Here is a 20,017-nt window from a genome sequence, read left to right on the forward strand (position 1 = left end):
TTTGCAACCAACAGTCACTAATATTTTTTTCTTTTTCTTTTAAATGTAACAAACCTCATCAAATTTGATGCACTAATTACCAAAAAAAAAAACAACTCCTTTCCCATGTATTTATATAGCAACCCCCAAGCTAAAGCTTCCTCTTAAATGTAAGTGTTATACCACAAGAAGCATGCAAAAATATGTTTCTGATATAAAAAAAGAAAAAAAAATGTCTTATTGTTATTGCTCACGCTAAATGAGGCTGAGATAAGTCTTTCTTAATCGCTCCTGAGCATCTGCTTGCGCCTTCACATGCAGATCATGTGCCATTGTTAAGCATCTGTGATGTATTATGCATTCTAATGGCAATAAATTGGAAGCATTGACAGAGACAAACTCCTATGTAATTTACCTTTTGAGCATGCACCATATGCACCCTGAAAGGCAGTGTAGATGCATTCGTTCACATGTTCGGCAATGCAGTAATTGCTTCTCAAAAGTTTGCTGACAATTTCAGTGATAATTACTCCCCTATCAGGCTAGTAATAGGGCTTTTGTAGCAGTGCAAGCTGCGCTGCTCTACCCATCAAGCCTAGGCAGCCATGCACTTCTCTGCGCAGTGTACTGGAGTTCATGTCATACTTATACCTTGTGCCACAGCTGCCAGGTGCTTGCATCATCTGCCATAGTGCTATTTAAATGCTGATAAATAATTATGCAGTTACCAGGTCTATGACATTGTCACAGTTGCTTCTGTAACTTACTGTACATTTGTGACGAAATCCAGCTGAAATTAAATTTGTTGTGATTGGCCTTCAGGCATAATGTTTAGTTGGTGAGAGCTACTGTCATCATGACACTGTTGGTACCGTACATGCACACTGAGCGTTGTGGAAAGGTCCGTTCTGTGGTCACTGCTCGGTATCGTCGTTGCCTGTAAGAAAATTTAATCTATGCAGATTTTAGGTTATGTCTCTCTATCTTGACTTCTGCTCATCTGTCACTGTAGAGGGGTTGATGCCTCAGCCTCTAGTTACTCCACCACCACCAGTTCCCGTACTTCTACTAGCAGAGCAGTGCAAATCCGCACGGGTGTGAGGCTTCCTTGCCCAGTGCTGTCTTGAGGTGTGGCGGCTGGTGCATCCAGCTTGCATGACTGAATAGCATCAGAAGATGTGGCACAAGAACAGACAAATCACAGTGTCGTTGGTGTCTGTCATGCATTATCATCTGCTAGCCCAATTTACTATTGTACAACTTGCTTCTTTACAGTTTTGAGGTACTGGCAAAGAGATGCTTCATGCTTGTATTGTGGCCACACTTGCCTCTGGTTATAAGAAGCGGGAGCTTCGCACAGCCAGAGGGGCAACATCATACAACCAGAGCTGGCATTGTTCTGATAGCTGTAATAACCATTTGCTGTCGTGCAAACAACAGAAAGCTTTAACACGAAACAATGTTACTAGTTGCTCAAGTGGAGATCCTGAGGAGAACACAAGTCAACAGTTAGGGCTTTCATTCTGATTTCGTTAAAGGGACACTAAGGGCAAATATTGATTCAAGCTAAAGTGATAGATTAATGCTAGAGAACGTCTAAGACATCAGTATTATGCCGAACAAAGTTTTAGTAATAGAGAAATTGAGGTAAATGTAGGACATGATTTGAGACTCTTTCGGGATATTCAAGTGCTGGTCTGATGATGTAGGCATTCCTCGTTATAATCTGTCACAAGTACTCAACCACTCGTAATTAGAAGATCACTGTATTGCATTACGAGATGGAAGAAAATGTTACTTGTCTGCTTCTATTTGATTATTAGAAAAAATGCCATGTATGGATAATGTGGTTGTGCAGTGGTATATGATGTTTTGCCCTACTCTGTAATCTTTCAGGCACCCGTTTTGTTGAGATTAATACCAAGGTAGAAAAGCTGGTCAACAAGCGTCGCATATTTCCCGACTTCAAAGATATCTTGGACGTGGTGCAATCGGAGAATGAAGCAAACGGCCTTGGGCTAAACTCAAAGGAGGAGAAAGACCTTGGTAAGGTGGTTTTAGCCAGAGCTACTGGAACGATTGGTTGCACCACTCAAGGAATTTCATTTGTAGCCAGAATTGTATAAGAATGGACATCAGTGTTACAAATGTACAGTTGAATGGAATTCGTGATTCTGTGGTCACTGATTGACAAGTGTACCAAATTTTATGCACTAAAGCCTTCAAGTAAATTTTAATCATGCATAGTTTGTGTTGAACATATTGCCATTTCCCATTTAATTTTTTTCTTGTATTGTTTGCATTTTTGCTTAAAATGCTCATTCCAACCCCCCCACCTACCCCACTTTATGGTGGTCTTTTTTCTTTCTTTTTTTGCAAATGTGGCAAACCTAACTGTAGATGTTTCGTCACGTAAAGCTGGCTGGAGCTTGAAAGTACTTTCTAGTCATGTTAACACCAGCCTGTTTAATAGACGCGCAGGAAATAAACCTTTACACAGCCTCTCTTCAATGAAGACATAGAGCCGTTGTTCAAGATGAGATTCACAAGAAGGGTATTGATTTGGGCGAGTTGGTAGCAGTCCATAATAGGTAGTTGTTGCATACAAACTGGAAGGCAAAGGACAGGGTTTCGACAAACACAAGCGTAATGTCTTTATAAATAAACATTCGCTTATCAACTAAATTAACAAGCATAGTGCCATGCGCGCACAAGCAAACATGGACATGTCTCACTCAATTTCCGTATAAACTTTTTGTGAGGATGCTGGAGTGAGAAAGTGGGGTAGCAGGAGTGAGTGAATGGACATTTGTGTGGCCTCTCGCTTTAACGTGAACTATGCGACAAGAACACAGCGCGGTGCGCCTAGATGCATAGACTGTCTCCGTCGCCGATCGCTTTCAAGGTAGGGGCCACGCAGCCGTGCCTACGGAGCAGGCGCCAGAGTAGAATGCCTCGCCTGTTTGCGCCACTCGCGCACCCAAGTTTCAGGAACTCCGAACGGCCGTAATGTGGTCCGATTTCCACCCGTCTCCGCACACATTCTCACTTTCCTTATAATTTCAGCATCACGATGAACAATCCGCGTGTCTTCACAGTCGGCACTTCCATGCTGATAGAGCAAACGCAGTAAACGGGAAGATGGATGGTGGAATAACCTTAGCATACATACTACAGCACATGGAGGAAGCTACGGCAGCTAGGCTTGAAGCGTGTATGAGGTGGCCATTTTGTATTGCCGATGGCGATATGGTAACACAGATTTACGGTCATACTCGATTCTAATGTGCATGCAATTTTTTTACCCATTTTATCGGGAAGAAAGTGTGCGTTAGATACAAGTAAATACGGTATACTTACTTTTTTACTGGTTCATATGTTCTCTGAAAATGCAATACCTTGGCATCAACATTCAGTGCATCGCCAAACTGCGGCCGTATGATATGTTTTCCTGCCACTAGATCCTATGTGAACAAGAAAATGCACGAGGCGCGTGCAATCAATAACGGTAGTCACCCGCCGTGGCAGCTTCACCACAATACTCACCCGCCCATCTCACATTAAAACACCGCCGCGCTCTCAGTTCTTTAAATGTTAAGTGATGCAGCACAAAGCAGGACAGAGGGACACAGAAAAGTTGAGGATGAGCGCAAACCATTGCTGCCCTTGTCATCCGCACACAGTAAACTACTAAAAAGGGCCATTGTTCAGGCTTGCTTTTCCATTGCGTTAGATCGGTCCTGTCACCACACTTTAAGTGCCAGCTTTCAAGCACAGGACACACGCCTGAAAGCGTCAAGCTATCCTGATGGATTACTCGTCTCAGTAGCTGCGACAAGCTGCAGAAAAAAATAAATAACAGTGTAGCTATAGTCACAGCAAAGCAGACTATGCAAGAAGGGACCGTAAGGTCGCGGCGAATCCGTACAAACATCAAGTCCCCCATCGAATTAAAAAAAAACATGGGTGAGTGGGTTGGTGCACGGGCAGCTTTTTTTTCTGCCTCACACAAGCTTTGTTCACTGTCAAAGAGAAGCGTCCCTATCAAGAAACGAAAAGTACATTGTGTAGTGATATAGCGTAACCGATATGGAATGTGCGTGGGGGTCGTGTACAGAATTCTCTTGAGCGGTGGTGCATGCTGTGGGGCCAGACTAGCAGGTGTTGAAATGACTACTGCTGCTGCTGCTGCTGCTGTGTAAAGGGGCAGCCACCTCGTCAAGCTACTAATCTCAGTAGCTTTTTGTGGCTGCTCCTTCCTTGTGTATTTGTTTCAAGGAGAATAAAATTCAATTCAATTCAATTCAATTCAATTGCCTGTGAGAGCATGCCAACAATGTTAGGAATGGAAGGGAAGGTTTTTCAGCCCTGCAGTGTAGTGCATGCGGATGCGGCCTAGCGTTCAACCAAACAAAAGTAATTTTTATCCACAAGGACAACCGCATGTGCACCATTGTCGAAGCAGCTTGCATGGCACGTGAAGGATGCCCATGCATAAGTAATACTGCTGTCACACTGGACATTTTAATGTCATTTGAATCGAATGGCATTAGCATCAAAGAACATTATTCAGCTGCTATGCAGCGATATTTAAAGCCCTCAGGATCGAACAACTTCTGCAATCAAATGAGTTTGGGAAACTCATTTGGCATCACATTCGAAGCAAATGCATGCTCTCTACTCCAGAAACAAGGCAGAATATGACTTAAGTGTACATACCATATTTACTCGTGTAATGGACGCACTCACATAATGAATGCAGCCTCCACTTTTGTAATCAAGAAGTGTGTTTTTTTTTTCTTTTTCTCGCATAATGATCGCACCCTAAGCTTGCTGCTGTAAGTAGGAGACGCACGGTACGATTTAGTGTTTGATATGGCATTCGGCTGGTGCAATTGTGTCTGATGTCGTGTCAGAGGCCGAATCCTACTTTGTCTCCTACTTTATTGCAATAGTAAATATATGGACGCTCCAGGCACATTTTTGCCATCTTCATAGTTGCCGCACACTGCATGGTGTAAGTGTGAGGGAAAGTGTGCAAGGGAAGCCGATAATTCCAGCTCAATCTCGCGCACTGTCTTTCATTGTATGAAAGGCCCGGGGGGGGGAGAGGGACAGCGGCACTGTACTCTGGCAGCAACTGTGTATTGCACAACTGCGCCCGAGGGTGCCGACGATCGCGGCTCAATATCCCGTGTGTATGAGGGAGGGAAGTGAGAAGGAAACACGCCGTCTTCCATCATGCACATGATGGTGGTGGGGGGGGGGGGGGGAGGAGCAATGTACGTCGCGGGCTGAGTCAATGGCGGCTCATACCTTTGAGTGTACAGTGTTCTCACCGCTCAATTTACATGAAGCGAATGTTTGCAAGTTTATACGGCCGATAAAACTACTGTCCTTACTTTCTTTTAGCTGTCTACGCATTTGATATCGCAATTGGTTTGCTTTTCAGGCGAAACTTACTTTCTTTAGAGGTGGCCGCAAAAAAAAAAAAAAGATCGCTCACAATTTTACCCTGCATAATGAACGCACCCCCAACCTTGCACATACTTTTCAGGGGAAAAAGTGCGTTCAATATGCAAGTAAATGGGTAATTTGTGAAGCATTCATGTAAAAAGTTAATTTGCCGTGGTTTAAGGCATCTGTCATTTAACTAGTGAAAAGCTGTATGGCCAGCTGTCGCAAAACGTTTTTGATATCCACCTCAGTTGCATCTGGTCACCATAGCTTTGCTAGTCAGCCATACTGTAAACAATCATGCCTGTGTGCACGTGTGTTTTCGGCATCTTGAAGGTCATCTGCATCTATTTGACGATCGAGGCTCTTCCACTGATCAGTATGCTTTGCTCGCAATGCAGAGCACAGATCAATTAACTGCTTCACCTGCTGCAACTGAGTGTTATTTTTTAGCGCTGCTATCTCAGCCATATTATTTGTCTTCAATTTATCAGCTATTGTAGGGGTTGGAGGATGGACTTCGGGATGAAAACCCAAACTTGGGAGTATTTATTCTACATTATTTACAAGGAGGTGAGCGAAAAGTAACAGTCGTACAGTCATTACGGGCCGGCAGCAACTCGGACGCTGCGGCCCGCGGCAAGAAGTTCGAGAGAGGTGAATCCGGGAATCAGGGCATGTCCTGGTCTCTCTGGAAGGCTTCTTATAAACCTTTCGAGCACTGTAAGTCACGTCATGTTCGACCAATGGGAGAGTCCGCTCAGATGACGCCATTTTCAGCCAATGGTAGGCGCCCGTGTCGCGGTGTCACACCTGGCGGCTCTCTGCGGTCTTGCCTCGCAGACCGGCAATGCACTTCTAACGAGGAGAAGGAGGGGGGGGCGCTCATGCTCCATTGCACAAGGGCCCACCTGCTCCCGGTGGCTCGGCGCCGCAGTGGTGGCAAATGCCTTCTTCAAAGGCAAAGGGGGACGATTGAGCTCCGTTGTCCGAGGCGCCCTTCTAATCCCGGCGGCGCACGACCTGGGGGCCGCAAACTTGTTTGCACTTGTTTGGTACTCCTCTGGAATGTGCTTTCCTGCTTCTGCATTCCTCAATTAGCTGTGCTGCGTTTCGAAGTGGTTTGGGGAACTCGAAGTAATCGCAGGAAACAGCTCCATATCTAACACTATGCCTACTAAGCTGGCTAAGTCACCTTTTGGTGGCCAGATATTCTGGAAATAGTTTTATATATGTGTTATTTCAGTGAAGCTATGTCCCATATCTATACTAAAATAAATAGATTGACTTTTCAGACTTTCTGCTCATACTTTATAGTTTTCTCACCAACTTTTTTGCAATCATCGTCATTGATATCATGACTGAATGACAGTAGTTTTTCCTGTGTAGTACCACAACAGGTCAAATGGCATTCATTGCATCAAATGTCATTCGAATCTAATGACATAAAAATGTCCAGTGTGACAGGGGTATAGCCATCCCTGGCCTTATGCAAAGGGAATTGGCATATCTATACAATGTCAGCGTGAACAGTAGGTGATGATGGTATCTCTCTTCTTTAGGTCGCATTTCACATATTTTCTTTCCTTCTGTTTTTCTGTATAAACCTCAGTATCAAACAGTAAAATTTCAGTTGGCACTAAGCGCTCGTCCTCGTCTTACCTGTGTCCCTCTGTCCTGCTTCGCGCAGCACCACTTAACATTATGTAAAACCAACTAGTCTGAACCACCACCCTTCTCAGTTTCTTACTCCGGCACCAGCAAATCACCTCCTGGGTTGTTTCATGCCGCATTCACAGCTATCTCCGCCAACTCTATTGCAGTGAGCATCTTCGCCTATCTGTTTTACAGTGCGTGGTCCGTAGTGCCATTGGAAGCATACTGCACGCTTTTAGTAGGCCATAAGCCAAATGTGTTGCCGTTCGCTGCTGCAGGCAGTGCAAGATGTGGGCTTCATGTTTTGGTTCGGCAAAAGGCAATGTCGACCACTAGCTTGATTTCGTTTGCTTCTCGATGCCGTCTTAAAACACTACATAATAGGAAAATTATGAAACGTGTTGCGGGCCACCGAAGCCTCACCAATTCCGCCCACGCCGGCGTCTTGTGAGCGCAATGCTTCACGCTCTGTAGATACAGATGAGTTCGTCAGATTTTTTAGTTATTGGTTTGTATGTTTTCCCAGTTTGTATGTTTTTATCGCAATTTTTTTCCTAAATGTACGAACGAGGTTCTACTGTACTGTATACGGTCCATTTACTCTGTTTCGATTAAGCTTTGTACATTTAATTAAGCCAACGAAAGTGTGAAGTCAGTTGTTCTAAAGTTGCTACAGAAGTAATATTTTCCTGCCATATTAGAGCTACTGCGGGAAAACATTTTTCTGCTTCACCATGGCTTTAAGAAATAGTTGGCTAAACTAGTGTGGGTGGTGGGGGCGTAATGTTTTGCAGCGCAAGATGTGTTCCAGGAGGTTGGGCGAGAGTTGCAGAAAAGACGACAACGAGATGAGCTCGCTGATGCCCTCGCTTACCTGGAGGATGGGCCAGGCTCGGCATTCACGGGTGATCCAGCTGAAAGTGACAAAGAGCTGCTCAAAAAGCTCGAAAATAATGCCAAGCTGTCTCGGCGCAAGATTGATGAGGCAAGTATACACAACTAAACAAGGCTGTGGATAAGGCTTTAAGGTTCTTGTGCTGAGTTGTCTTTTTGATGGTCATGTCAGACATTATTTTAGGTGTTCAAACATAAATGATTTCCCATTTGGCATGCCATGTGCGTCCCATTTCTGCTTTTGCTTATTCTCAAATCTTATTGCACTGAAGATTTCATCTGATGCTCTAACTTTGCTCTGGACATTGCATGCATGACAATGTTATTTCTGAAGAACCTTTGTGTCCCTGCTCCTCCTTTGCTCTTGCTGCCAGCTTAGCTTTGTTTAGCCCTTGCATGAGTGCTCTCGGTGAATGAATGAAACGGTTAAGAAGGGTTTAATATGGGAAACTGTAAATGAAAATGCTGCACATTTTAGTCAGTCTACTTCCCTTTAACTCTTTCGTTACTGCTAGAAAATGATAATTTTTATAGGGCCTGGAAAAAAATTGTTTACCACTACAAATAATATTCCAGCAAACATTGCAGCGTAGCATATTGTGCACAATGAAATGCTCTTTCCAAAAACATGCGTTGCCAAACGAAAAAATGTATTAGGTAAAACATAAAAATTCTAGAAAGCGTAATTTTTGCTGCCAGTTGATAAAAACAATAATAAAACATGATATCTACAAAACCATTAATATCAAAGGAAATTCAGGATATATACATTTCACAGGTAAATAACCCAGGAAAGTGTCTGAAAAAACGAATGCTCAGTACACCGCCGTTCCTCGGATACAAAAAAGAAACTAAAGACGACCAGTTCATCGCTCATGCCATGCGGTAAAGCAGTTTCTGGATTTTGTGAAACATAGGTGCACGCCGCACTTTTCCCACAATACGTCTGGTCCTTGTTCAGCTTTGCAGTCCTCGTAACACATTTTGCACTTCTGCCTTTTCGGCATCTTCTGAGGATGGCCTAATAAGAAGTCCAAGGAATTCACTTCACCAGTTCGTTTAGAGTCATGCACCTCTTCCAGGACTGATTGCTCTCAGCGTAGCTAGGCAACTACAAGATTATGCATCCAAGCATATGTGTTTGATTTTTACAGGTTGTCTTTATCACCTCTGCAGAGAAGAGTAGAAAGAAATCCCACGCCGGTTGTAAACTGTCTTGCGCTGATACATAGTGCTGGGCCGAGATGTGCTACCAGTGGCAATCTTGGCGTTAATGGAAGTTTCTTTGCTGCTGATGGTAGCACATCATAACCAAGTGAAGTATACACCCTGAAGATAATCAGTAGAGCTCTCAGGTCGTGCACAAAGTTGGCACATAAGTGCGCACAAAAAAGGAGACCGCTCAAGGACGTAAAGGAAACTCACCGGTGAACAGCTGCAGATGTCCCATGCTGGCTCAAAACATCGTCGCTGTCAGAGCTTGAATCTGCTTTGTTGTCATCTTCAGAATCATAACTTGAGTCCTCATTACTAAATTGAAATGTGGCTGTAGCATAGTTTCGAGCACGATGGTTCTTTCACGACGCAGTTGCGCGGGACGACGCCATGGAAGCGACTTTCGATAACTGCGCAGTGACACTGGCAGCGCTCTTGCCGCAATTTTACGAGAAAAGCGTTACGGAAACTCTTGGAAACTGGTTGCAAAAGCGAAGTCCACATGTTGGACATGCGGCGGACCTTCAGAAATACATTTTAGCAAAATAAAACGACTCGTACTCAAACCAAAGCTTACTAGTGAACAGATGGTGTCATTTTCGGTTAATTATCACCGCTCAGCTCTGTCGGATGGCAAAGCCGGCGGTATAATTTAATTCGTGACTTGCTGGGAGTCATTTAGTTACAAAATTTTGATGCTAGCATGGCGAAATCATGAGCGGCATGCTTTTTTCTCGAGCGTGGCAGTGGGTAACAACTACGCCTCTTTTCGCTACAACATACGCACATTAGTTCTAAAAAAGGTCTGTCAAAAATTGCAATGTTGCCGGAGCACAAAAACTTTAAACTGATTATGAAAGTGCAGTGCCTGTACTAAATACTGGATGGCCTTAAAGTGGATAAGAAACGGCTCCGACATGTCGAAATCAGCAATTTAAAGCATCGATCACCGGTGATCGATTTGAATAGGCGTGGTAACGAAAAAGTTAAGCAGGGTGTAAAAGACGCATATGCACGAAACAAACTTGTTACTATTTGTGACGCTTTTCATTTATTTGTATTTGTGTTGTAAATTGTATTTTGCTTCAGTGTAGCTTTTCGAATAATGAAGAAAGCATACTGAATTGAAAGTTTAAGAACACAGTGCGCGCTCGTGTGCAGCTATTTGTACCACATAAAGCTAAATCAACAAACTTATCCAATCATTATGTCACACAAGCAGTTACTCCAGTTAAAAAAAATTAAGTATTTGAAGATCTGGCGACATCATAGTGACTTGGGGACGTATTCTGAAACGTTCGCCGCGGCGAACTTTTCGCACTGGCCACGCCTCCGCCGTAGCGGCGCGCGCTGAATGGCTGCTTTGACAAAACCGGAAATGCACTTGCGCCACCTGAATTTCCGGTTTTGTCAAAGCAGCCATTCAGAGCGCGCCGCTACGGCGGAGGCGTGGCCAGTGCGAAAAGTTCGCCGCGGCGAACGTTTCAGAATACGTCCCTTGGTCACTTTTTAATCGCTTTCTAGCAGTCGTTTACCAAGTGACTGGAGAGTGTCAAAAGTGAATCCTCTACACGGACAGGGTGACAAGCAGCTGTAAATAGGCCTATAGGCACTGACTTGTGCATGTTGATAATTTACAAGCAGATTACTGTGCTCCGGGATACTGATTCAGTTTTATTGCTGGCACAGCACCATTTCAGGTGGGGTTTTTCCATGGTAACAGAGCTAGACAACATAGTTTGAGTTTGATAGTCATAAGTAATATGTAAGTCAAGTAGGCACTGTTTTTCTTGATTTAAAATCGTTTCATGAATTGCTATGCATGTGAAAAAATAGTCCAGATATGTAACTCGATGCAGTTGTACAGTCAACCTCAGCAGATGAACTGATTATGGGATCTCAGAAAATGTTCAATTTCTGAGCAGCCTGTAACAGTAGTCAGTAAAACAGAACATCGCTGTGTTGTTCACATGTCTTGGTAGAGACTGTAAATGCGAATACTAGGCTGTGTTGCAAGGCTGTGCAGATATTCAGCTTTTTCTCAGGTTTTGTGTTCTGTAAAATTTTTTGGCCGAGTGTACTTAACATCTCGATTTCAATATGCGGTTTGCAAACGAGTTACTTCAGACATGCTTCAAGTTGCTTCGATCATTTCCTGAAGGTCTGCGCTGAATCCAACTTTCTCAAGCTTCAGCACCTGTTGTGCATGTTGTGATTCTTACTAAAATGTATGATGATATTGTTGACAGTTGCAGTGTTAAAGAACCCCTCACCAGGCCCCATAGCAAATTTTGGCTATATGCTAGAAGTTGTTACATGTCCTCTAGGGAGTGTTCTGCCGCAAAAAATTTTGAAATTGGCTCAATAATAGTCGAGATAGAAATATTTCAGTGCCGCAAACCCATGATTTCAGACGGCGAGCTTCACTGCACTCTCCACTCGCCCCGTCTAGCCTCTGCAAGCGAAATTCCTTCCCTGCGTTCTCCCATACCGAACCTCGAGGATTGCATGACGCATATGTCATGGGCCCTGCCTTTTTTCTCCCAGCTTTTTTTTTTTTTTTTTTCCGGCATTGCGCACTTTTGCTGACAGCGTTGCGTGCAACCTGTTGTGATGTCTCGTTTTGCACAGCGCCCGATTTTGCGCGCTGTGCACAAGCATGCATGACTAGCAGTATAATTCAGTGCTACACAAATACTGAGGCAGAACAAGCGGATCGCAGAGCATGATCACGAGCTGGAATACGGTAGAAAATGGCATAGTTTCGGTAGCTGCACACGTGACTGCATGACCGTGGGTACAAGCAGACCAAGCGGAAGTACATCACTCTTGCTTCGGTGCGAAGTAAAACAAAAAAAACACGCAAACATTCCGGTTGTGGTTTTATTATTTCTCTAAACTTCAATTCATCAATTCAAGCAGCAGATCACACAAATAACAGATGTTGCCTTGAATAATTCTCGAAGTCACGTGTCACCATGAGCGACGTCATATTGTGGACACGACTACATAGGTGCAGGCACACGACTGACGTAGTCAGTCACCGTCTGGCTTGGAGCGCGGTCGCTGCGAGAGAAAGGGAAAACGGCGTTCAGATTGAAGTTTCAGACCTTTGGGTGGTGCGTAGCGATGATGTACTTCTTTGCAGACACGATTGTTAGCACGCATTGTATGCTCTGCGCTTGTCAGCTCAAAATGGCCAGACCTGGTGAGGGGCCCTTTAAAATTAGACTTTATGTAAATGAGTGCATATTACTTTATCTATTCGATTGATGATCAGCTTCAACTGAATGACTGAACTGAGAACTGTATGAACTGCTTGGACATGTGGCAAATTTCACTGAACTGCAAGAAAGGTATTTCATGTCTGTAATGGGTAGAACCCAAGCTCTCCTGTTTCATTACTTCACAAAAAGATAAAATATTGTGTCAACACAGAGCAAATTACTTGGTCTTCTTAATAACGAAAATGTCATGCTGGCTGACCAACATTTTACAACGCAGAGGCAGTAGCTGTCATGCATCCCCTGCATCCTCACTATCCATGCTTTTAAGCAAGGATAGTGAGAATGCTCAAGTGCATTCTTGAGAATAAGTTTTTTCTAATAATGGGTGCTGAACACTGCATGGTTGGCCTGTACTGCAATGGTTGGCCTGCACTCTAGAAGTGCTGTGTCAGAATTGTATTGCATTCTGGTCACGAGTCCAAAGATGTGGGTTTGATTCCCAGCTGCAGCAGCTGCATTTGAATGGGGCAGAAAGGCAGTGCTCGTGTACTTGACCAGGATAAAAGCTTGGGCTAGTTGGTTCAACATAAGTAATGGTAAAGCAGTGCGAAAGACATGGATGAAAAGAGGATGCAAGACACACACAGGCAGGTGCTTGCATTTAGATGCACGTTGAAGATATCCTGGTGATCAAAATTAACCTGGAGCCCTCCACTGCACCATCTACCCTAGCCTGTATGTTGCTTTGGTGCGTTAAACCACGTGCATTCTTTTTTAGAATTGTTGCAATGGTCTCAACATGGCCTTAAAATTGTAACCCCCCCGCCCCTTTTTAAAAAGATGACTCCGAGTGCCAAAGCAAAGAAAGCAGGTTGCATTGTATTTGCTATTAAACAGCAAATCTTCAAGGGATTAGCACAGATATTTGTTTAGTAAAGGCTAGCATGTTGAGACTGCTGTTCTGCTTGCCAGTTAAGGGTATTTGTCTGTATGTCCAGGTGATAGAGGTGTATGTGACCAAGCAGGAGGAGCTGAAACTGGAGGCAAAGGAGGTTGAGCAGGACAACTGTGACCAGTCCCCAAAGCCTAGTGATGACAGTGGGAGTGAAGATGAAGATGAGGATGATAATGATGATGACTTGAGGGCCCCCTGCGAGAGCCTCCTTGAGAACGACACCAGTCTTAGTGAAAGTCCTGTTGAGCAGGAGAAGACAAAACTGGATCCACAGGAGGGGAAGCAGGACATCTGTGACTTGTCTTCAGCGTCAAATAACGGCAGTGAAGTTGAAGACAGTGAAGATGAGGGGGAAAATTGCAAGGAAGAGAAATATTCGAGGTTTATTGAAGAGGATTGCCTTGGGAATGACAGAAGCTTGAATGAAGGTAAGCAGTAATGATGCATTCAATGTGCAGCTTAGTTTATGCAGTATGTACCAAGCTAACTGGGCAATGTAGTCAACGAGTTCCATATTTCTCTTACGGTGGCTTCTCTGCAAAGCATGACTGCTTCCAGCAAGTGTTGTTCACAGATACCCCCTTAGCATTGTTACTGAAATAAGGCAACTACTATTGCTGTTTTTCAACTCCACTAGTGCTGAATAGTTGCCAGCTGTATTGATGGTCGCATGTGAATAGACGCTCTTGAAAGGGAACATTGTGCTGGCCTCTTCATTTTGCAAAGCAAATGTTAAGATACTGAGGTGCTAACACCACTTCTGGCATGTTTCGAAAAAAGTAAGCTCACATTGCAGTGGTGTGATTTACACATTTTCTTTATCAGAAAAGAATAAAAATAGACAAAATACTTCTTGCTGTACTAACCTCAAAACTGGTGATGACAGGAAGTTGAACACTGCCTTTCTCTCTGCTCCCTTAGTACTGGAGGAGGTGTGGAAATGTGTTCTCTGAATGGAGCTTCGCAGATGGAATGGAGCCTTGTAAAATAGCCAGTGTACTCAATTACTGGTTGTATGAGGTATTTGAGAACATGGCTTTGAATCGATCTGGTCATTAACATTCTCGTATCTATCTAGATGCCTAACTTTGTCTGTCGCCTACCATGCATACTTATTCCAGGATATCAGCTTCCAATCTGATGCAGGAGATGAAGCTGTACGCTGTCCTAGTTGCCTTAAATGCTGGTCATAGCAAATGGACATCACTACCTTCCTAAGTGTCTATATTTAAAATATTTTTGACTGAGAACCGTCTCTAGCCAATTGTCGTGTGTTCAAAGAGAAGTAAGAGGTGCTAGTAGTCGGATGCTATTCAGGTGGTTGAGTTTCTTCAGCAGGTGGTGGCCATGATGACCGAGAACACTGAAAAGCCAATTATGGCCATTGTGGAGCAGCTTGAAGTGGCAGAGTCAACAGTCCAAGCTTTTTGTACATGATACCATTAGGTGCTACTCTTATGTAGTTTATTTGCTTGCTTCCACAGGGCCTGTGTGATATAAGAGTCTGTGAACTTCTGTGGATTTGTCACCCTCAGCGTGGTATCCTAGTTCTCAATATAAACTTGTTAAGCTACTATACATAGGGAGAGTGGCTGAGTGGGGTATAGCAGGATACAACTTAAAAAAAAAAACAGCAGTTGGCAACCAAAGCACACGGATCCCGCAGGGTTGTGTTACTCTGCCAGCTAATCACAGAAGAAAACAAAATCGTCGTCATGCGACTTTTTCAAAATCGCGTCATACTTGATACCTCCAGAGCGTCTGCTGTTCCTGAAGAGTTTTCATCGGCGGAATTGGTGAGGTGTGCAACAGACATGGACAAAAAGTACGGAGACTGAACATTTCACTCTTCAAACTTCACTGCCGATTGAAGTGAAACTTGATAATAAATAGTTGCAGGGAAGCAAGCATTTTATTTCAATTCAATAATGAACTAGGCTGTGCAGTACAGTGCGAAGTGAGACAAGAGACACAGGAAGAAACGAGGAAAGGTGCTTCCTGTGTCCCTTGTCTCGCTTTGCGCTGCACCACACAGTCTCATGAAAAACCAACTAGCCCAAACCATCACGCTTCAAAAAATTAAGCTTTCACTGTTTCACTGTAATAAACAAGCGAAAACGAATGAAATTATGCGCTAATAACTTTATTTTTGTGGTTACCGCCTTATTGAAGTAACAGAAAAAGTTTGAAGTATGAACTATTTGCAGCCTTACGGAGGAAAGGTGGCTGTTGGTTATGATGGCATGGACAGGGCTTCACTACAGAGTTAAGTTGTATCCGACTTAGTAGAGAGGTTTAGTTTAGGGGACGAGAGCAGCTTGCGTACGCAAAAACTAGGGGCGACGGTACTGCGCATGCCCAGACTGCTACATCTACTTGTGTCCTTGGGTTGTTTGGCTGGCCGAAAACATCGCTACCGCTAAGTGGTCACATTACCTACGTGACTCTCGCGGTGTCGGAGAACTTACGAGTAGCTAGCGGGTAGATAATCTAATAAACCTAGTAAAAGCAATAATAATCTAATAAAAGCAAGTGTCGACAGACATCGTCTTTTATATATATTAGAGAGGTTTAGCGTGTCCGGTATTCGGATAAACGCAGTTAGGGCGTTGGGGCGGAGCCATAAATGGGAGCGGCCTGCATGGTGCATCCACCTGGCGGCGCAAAGCTAAAATGGACAAAAGCAGCTAATATTGCTGTAACCAAGTCTATTCTACTTCGCTGCTGGTGTAAATTTTTGGCACTGGCGTAACTGTGTTGCTGCCAAAACATTATACCCGCAGCTAGGTAAAATACACTTGGTTACTGCAATATTAGCTGTTTTTGTCGATTTGAGCTTTGCGCCACCAGGTGGCTGCACCATGCAGGCCGCTCCCGTTCATGGCTCCGCCCCAACGCACCAGCCTGCGTTTGCCCGACTACCGGACACACTAAACCTCTCTATTAACTGCTTTTAATAAGAATAGTTTTATGTGCTTTAATTCATATGCTTGATTCCATGTTTTAAAAAATGATAACGCAGCAAAGATCAGACGTTAATTGCGCTGCGAGCGCATGCGACCTCATTGCGGCTTGCGTTTGGGACCGCTAACCTATAATGTGTTTCTGCTTGCGTACGCAAATGCAAACGCACCTAAGCGCTAGGGGCCCCAATGCCTTGCGTCCCCTAAACTAAAACTCTCTAGTAAAGAACAGCCACACAATACTGTAAACTCGCTAAGGGCTGTTTTTGTGGAAGTGCTTTCCCACATCAACATGCCTTATCCAATCTGAGTAGTGGCCATTATAGGAACCGTATTCAGTCAACAGTTGAGGCTTAAGATGGCTTTATTCAACAGTTGTAGAAGACGGAGGTAAAAGCAACGTAAAGAAATTTGGAACACATACGTATTTTGATTCTTATCTGAAATATCATTGCTGTTTGAGTAGTAGTCAACATGTAAAATTCCTTGCATGCCCGGTATATGAGCAGTCAGTTGTTGATGGATAAAGTAAGCTAAATATATGCTGTCATCAGCAACTTTCCTGTGCTTTTGTCAAGAGCAGTGTCGATTTGATAGTGATAAAATTTATATTGCATAGTTCCTGCCCCTCACATAAAGTTCAAGCAATTAGTCAAAAGACAAAGGAGAGAGTGGTTGAGATGAAAATGCACTATTTGAATTGCATGGTGCTTTTATCATACAAATTTCGCTTGACTTTGGCTTTTGCTCGATGGCTGCTTGCAGCTACTGCTAAAAAGTCTTTTAGTTCTGAAGTGCAGCCAATTACTCACTAGCAGTAGTCATGCTGAGAGGAGATTTCCTGCATGTAAAATCTTTAAAGTGCCTGTGCAGAGCCACAATGAAGCATTTTTGATGACGCATATAACGCAGCATTTTACTTGCATAATGGCATGGCCAATATCATTTGCAAGCATACTTTCACATGGTCGGCACAGATATGGAAACAGGTAGTGATGAATTGAAGACACTCGTTTGTGACAAAACTTGTTTCCACTAAAAATAGATACAACTTAATAGCGTATAGATACAGTAGTGATGCAACAGTCGCAGTTCTTAACTGACACTGCTCATCTCTTTTCGCTATATATAGCATAACCTTGCTGATACGATCCCGTTATGTACGATTTCCTGCCACCAAGGTTCGTGATCAAGAACACAAAAAATAACTCAATGCAGTTACACTTATCTTTAGCCGGTTCATACGTTCTCAAAAAATGCGGTAATTTGGCACCAACGTTCAGTACATTGTCAAACTGCAATCACGGGATACGTTTTCTGGCCACTAGATCCCTTGTAAACAATAAAAAGTGCCAGGTGTGCGATCGCGAACGATGGTCACCCGCCACAGCAGCTTCCCCGAAATACTCACATGCCCGCCTCGAGTGTAAATGCCGGCACGCACCCAGTTTCCTATTCGTGTACAGTTGAAACCCGCAATAACGAAATCGCCAGAGAAAGCCAAAAATTTTGCTATTGTGGGAATTTCGTTAGTGCAAGAATGAGGCAGAAAAGACAGGAAAGGGAATTGGCTTGCAAAAAAAAAAAAATGTATTGCCAAAAGCAATTCAGCTTACTTTGCTGAGCCTTGCCTTGCAGCAATTTTACTGCACTCGATTCGCAGTGCAAAAAGTGGTCCATTGCCATTTCGTCATCGTGCTCACCGAAAAATGAACGAATTACGTCGAAGGCATTCATCACATCCTGCGGGTTCGCCATCTTCTCATGATTAGGTATCTTGTGGTCGTCGGCGTCATCGGCGCCTTCGCAAACGCTACTTATGATGACCTCATCAGTCATCTCTTTCATTTGCACGAACAAACTAATCGATGCTGAGGCCATCCGTAACACCGTCTGTCACAGCAGAAAGTTCATCCCATGCGTGGGCCAGCGATGGCAGCACTGCGCCGTCAGCACTGTCATCGAGTGCACCTTCAGGTGAATCTTCTTGCGATGCCACTGGATCAGCACATGATGCTTGCCGAGTGGCAATGGAGCCGGCATGTTTAAATCAATTAGTTATCACGGCTGGCGAAGTCGCAACCCATGCGACGGCCACCATCTCAAGCGCCATGAGCATGTCCACTATGGTAGGACACTTCAACTGGAGGTTCAGCAGCAGACGCTGAATCAGCCTCTCCCTGCCGGCGCACTTGACGCTACAAATGACGCATTGATCGAGCGGCTGCAGCACGAAGTGCAGTTTTGGGGGGGGGTGGGGAAAAAACAATCTCACGTTTCCAAGCTCCACGTCGTCAACATGATGGGCACCGCAATTGTCTAAAAGAAAGGCAGACCGACCTGTCTGCCTTCCGCATGTCCGTATTCGAAGGCCTCGAGCCAGCTGCCAAATATGGCCCGGGTCATCCATGCCTTCAGGTTCGCGGTGTATTGTACGGGCAGCCCATGATTTCCCTTGAAGCAGCAGGGCTTCTTGCTTCTGCCAATTACAAGCAGTGGCCGTTTATTTGTGCCATCCATGTTAGTGCACAACAAAATTGTTACACGCCGCTTGCTGTGTTTCCCCCCGTGGCATTTCTGGCCTTTTAAGGCCAGGGTCTTTGACGGCAGCATCTTGTAGAATAAGGCCGTCTCCTCTGTGTTGTAAATGTCCAAGGGCTTGTACTGGTCCAATACTTCTTTGCTGGTCAGCAGCCACGACGATGTTGTCACAGGGTCGACGGCTGCTGCCTCCCGGAAATGACTTTGGCCACTATGTCGCGGCGGGCTTTGAAACGGCTCAACCAGCCAGGGCTAGCCTTTAAATCAGCGTGCCCGAGAATGCACGTGAAGTCCAGCGCCTTCTGCTGAAGCACTCTGCCAGACAACAACACTTTGTTGGCACGCTGTTCACAAAACCATGCAAACACTGCCTTGTCTACGTCTGGAAATGCCGCAGCACTCACCGTTTTGTTCTTCACACTCACACCATTTCCGAGGGCACCGAGAATGGAGGTCTTGTTTTTCAGAATCGTAGATATCTAACTGCCCGCAATTCCAAATTCGTCGACGGTATCCATTTTCTTCCTGCCCTTTTTAGCTTGAGCAGTAATTGCAGCCTTATCCTGCAGTGTCATAAATTTCCGCTTTTTGGCTGTAGGCAGCATCTTAGCGGGCTGGCAAAGCAAATGGACTAATTGGCACACAGACACACAGTTGATGCACTCTAGCACCGACGACATTGAGCACACGACCATGTGCGGCGGTACACAAAGCCCACTGATAAAGCATCATTGCTGTTGCCTCTCACGAGGTGTCGTGAGGCTCTTTTTTTATTGCAAACAATAATGGCGGTGGCCACGCAAGTGTGCTGTGGCGGTAGTTTATGCAATTTAAATACGCAACAAATGCATTTCAGCAGTTTCTGGACAAAATGAGTGTTACGCGAGTAGATTATTTGCGGACGGTCATTTCAGAAAATTTTGTTAATGAGGGATTGCTGTCGAAAAAAAGTTTCATTGTCGCTACGTAGGAAATGCATTGACTCCTATGGTTGTTCGCCGAGGATCTGAAAATATTTCATTGTGGCGAGAATTTTATTGCCTCGGGATTTCGTTACTACGGGTTTCGACTGTACTAGCAAATCTCCTTATGGGCAGTCACAAGCTGCATTGGCAATAAACAACTATCTG

General features: G+C 44.3%; 1 protein-coding gene across 8 annotated transcripts in view; it reads left to right on the forward strand.

Moving 5' to 3' along the window:
- LOC135912998 (death domain-associated protein 6-like) overlaps nucleotides 1-20,017 on the forward strand; it is a 149,753-nt gene that overhangs the window by 100,805 nt on the left and 28,931 nt on the right. For all 8 annotated transcript variants that reach the window (XM_065445614.2, XM_065445616.2, XM_065445615.2 and 5 more), the window contains 3 exons: nucleotides 1,876-2,025; nucleotides 7,887-8,077; nucleotides 13,427-13,811. In XM_065445614.2, coding sequence (XP_065301686.1) covers nucleotides 1,876-2,025; nucleotides 7,887-8,077; nucleotides 13,427-13,811 — 726 coding nt within the window. The remainder of the gene's footprint in view (nucleotides 1-1,875; nucleotides 2,026-7,886; nucleotides 8,078-13,426; nucleotides 13,812-20,017) is intronic.

Source organism: Dermacentor albipictus, unplaced genomic scaffold (assembly GCF_038994185.2).
Source record: "Dermacentor albipictus isolate Rhodes 1998 colony unplaced genomic scaffold, USDA_Dalb.pri_finalv2 scaffold_13, whole genome shotgun sequence".
NCBI classification, from domain to species: Eukaryota; Metazoa; Arthropoda; class Arachnida; order Ixodida; family Ixodidae; genus Dermacentor; species Dermacentor albipictus.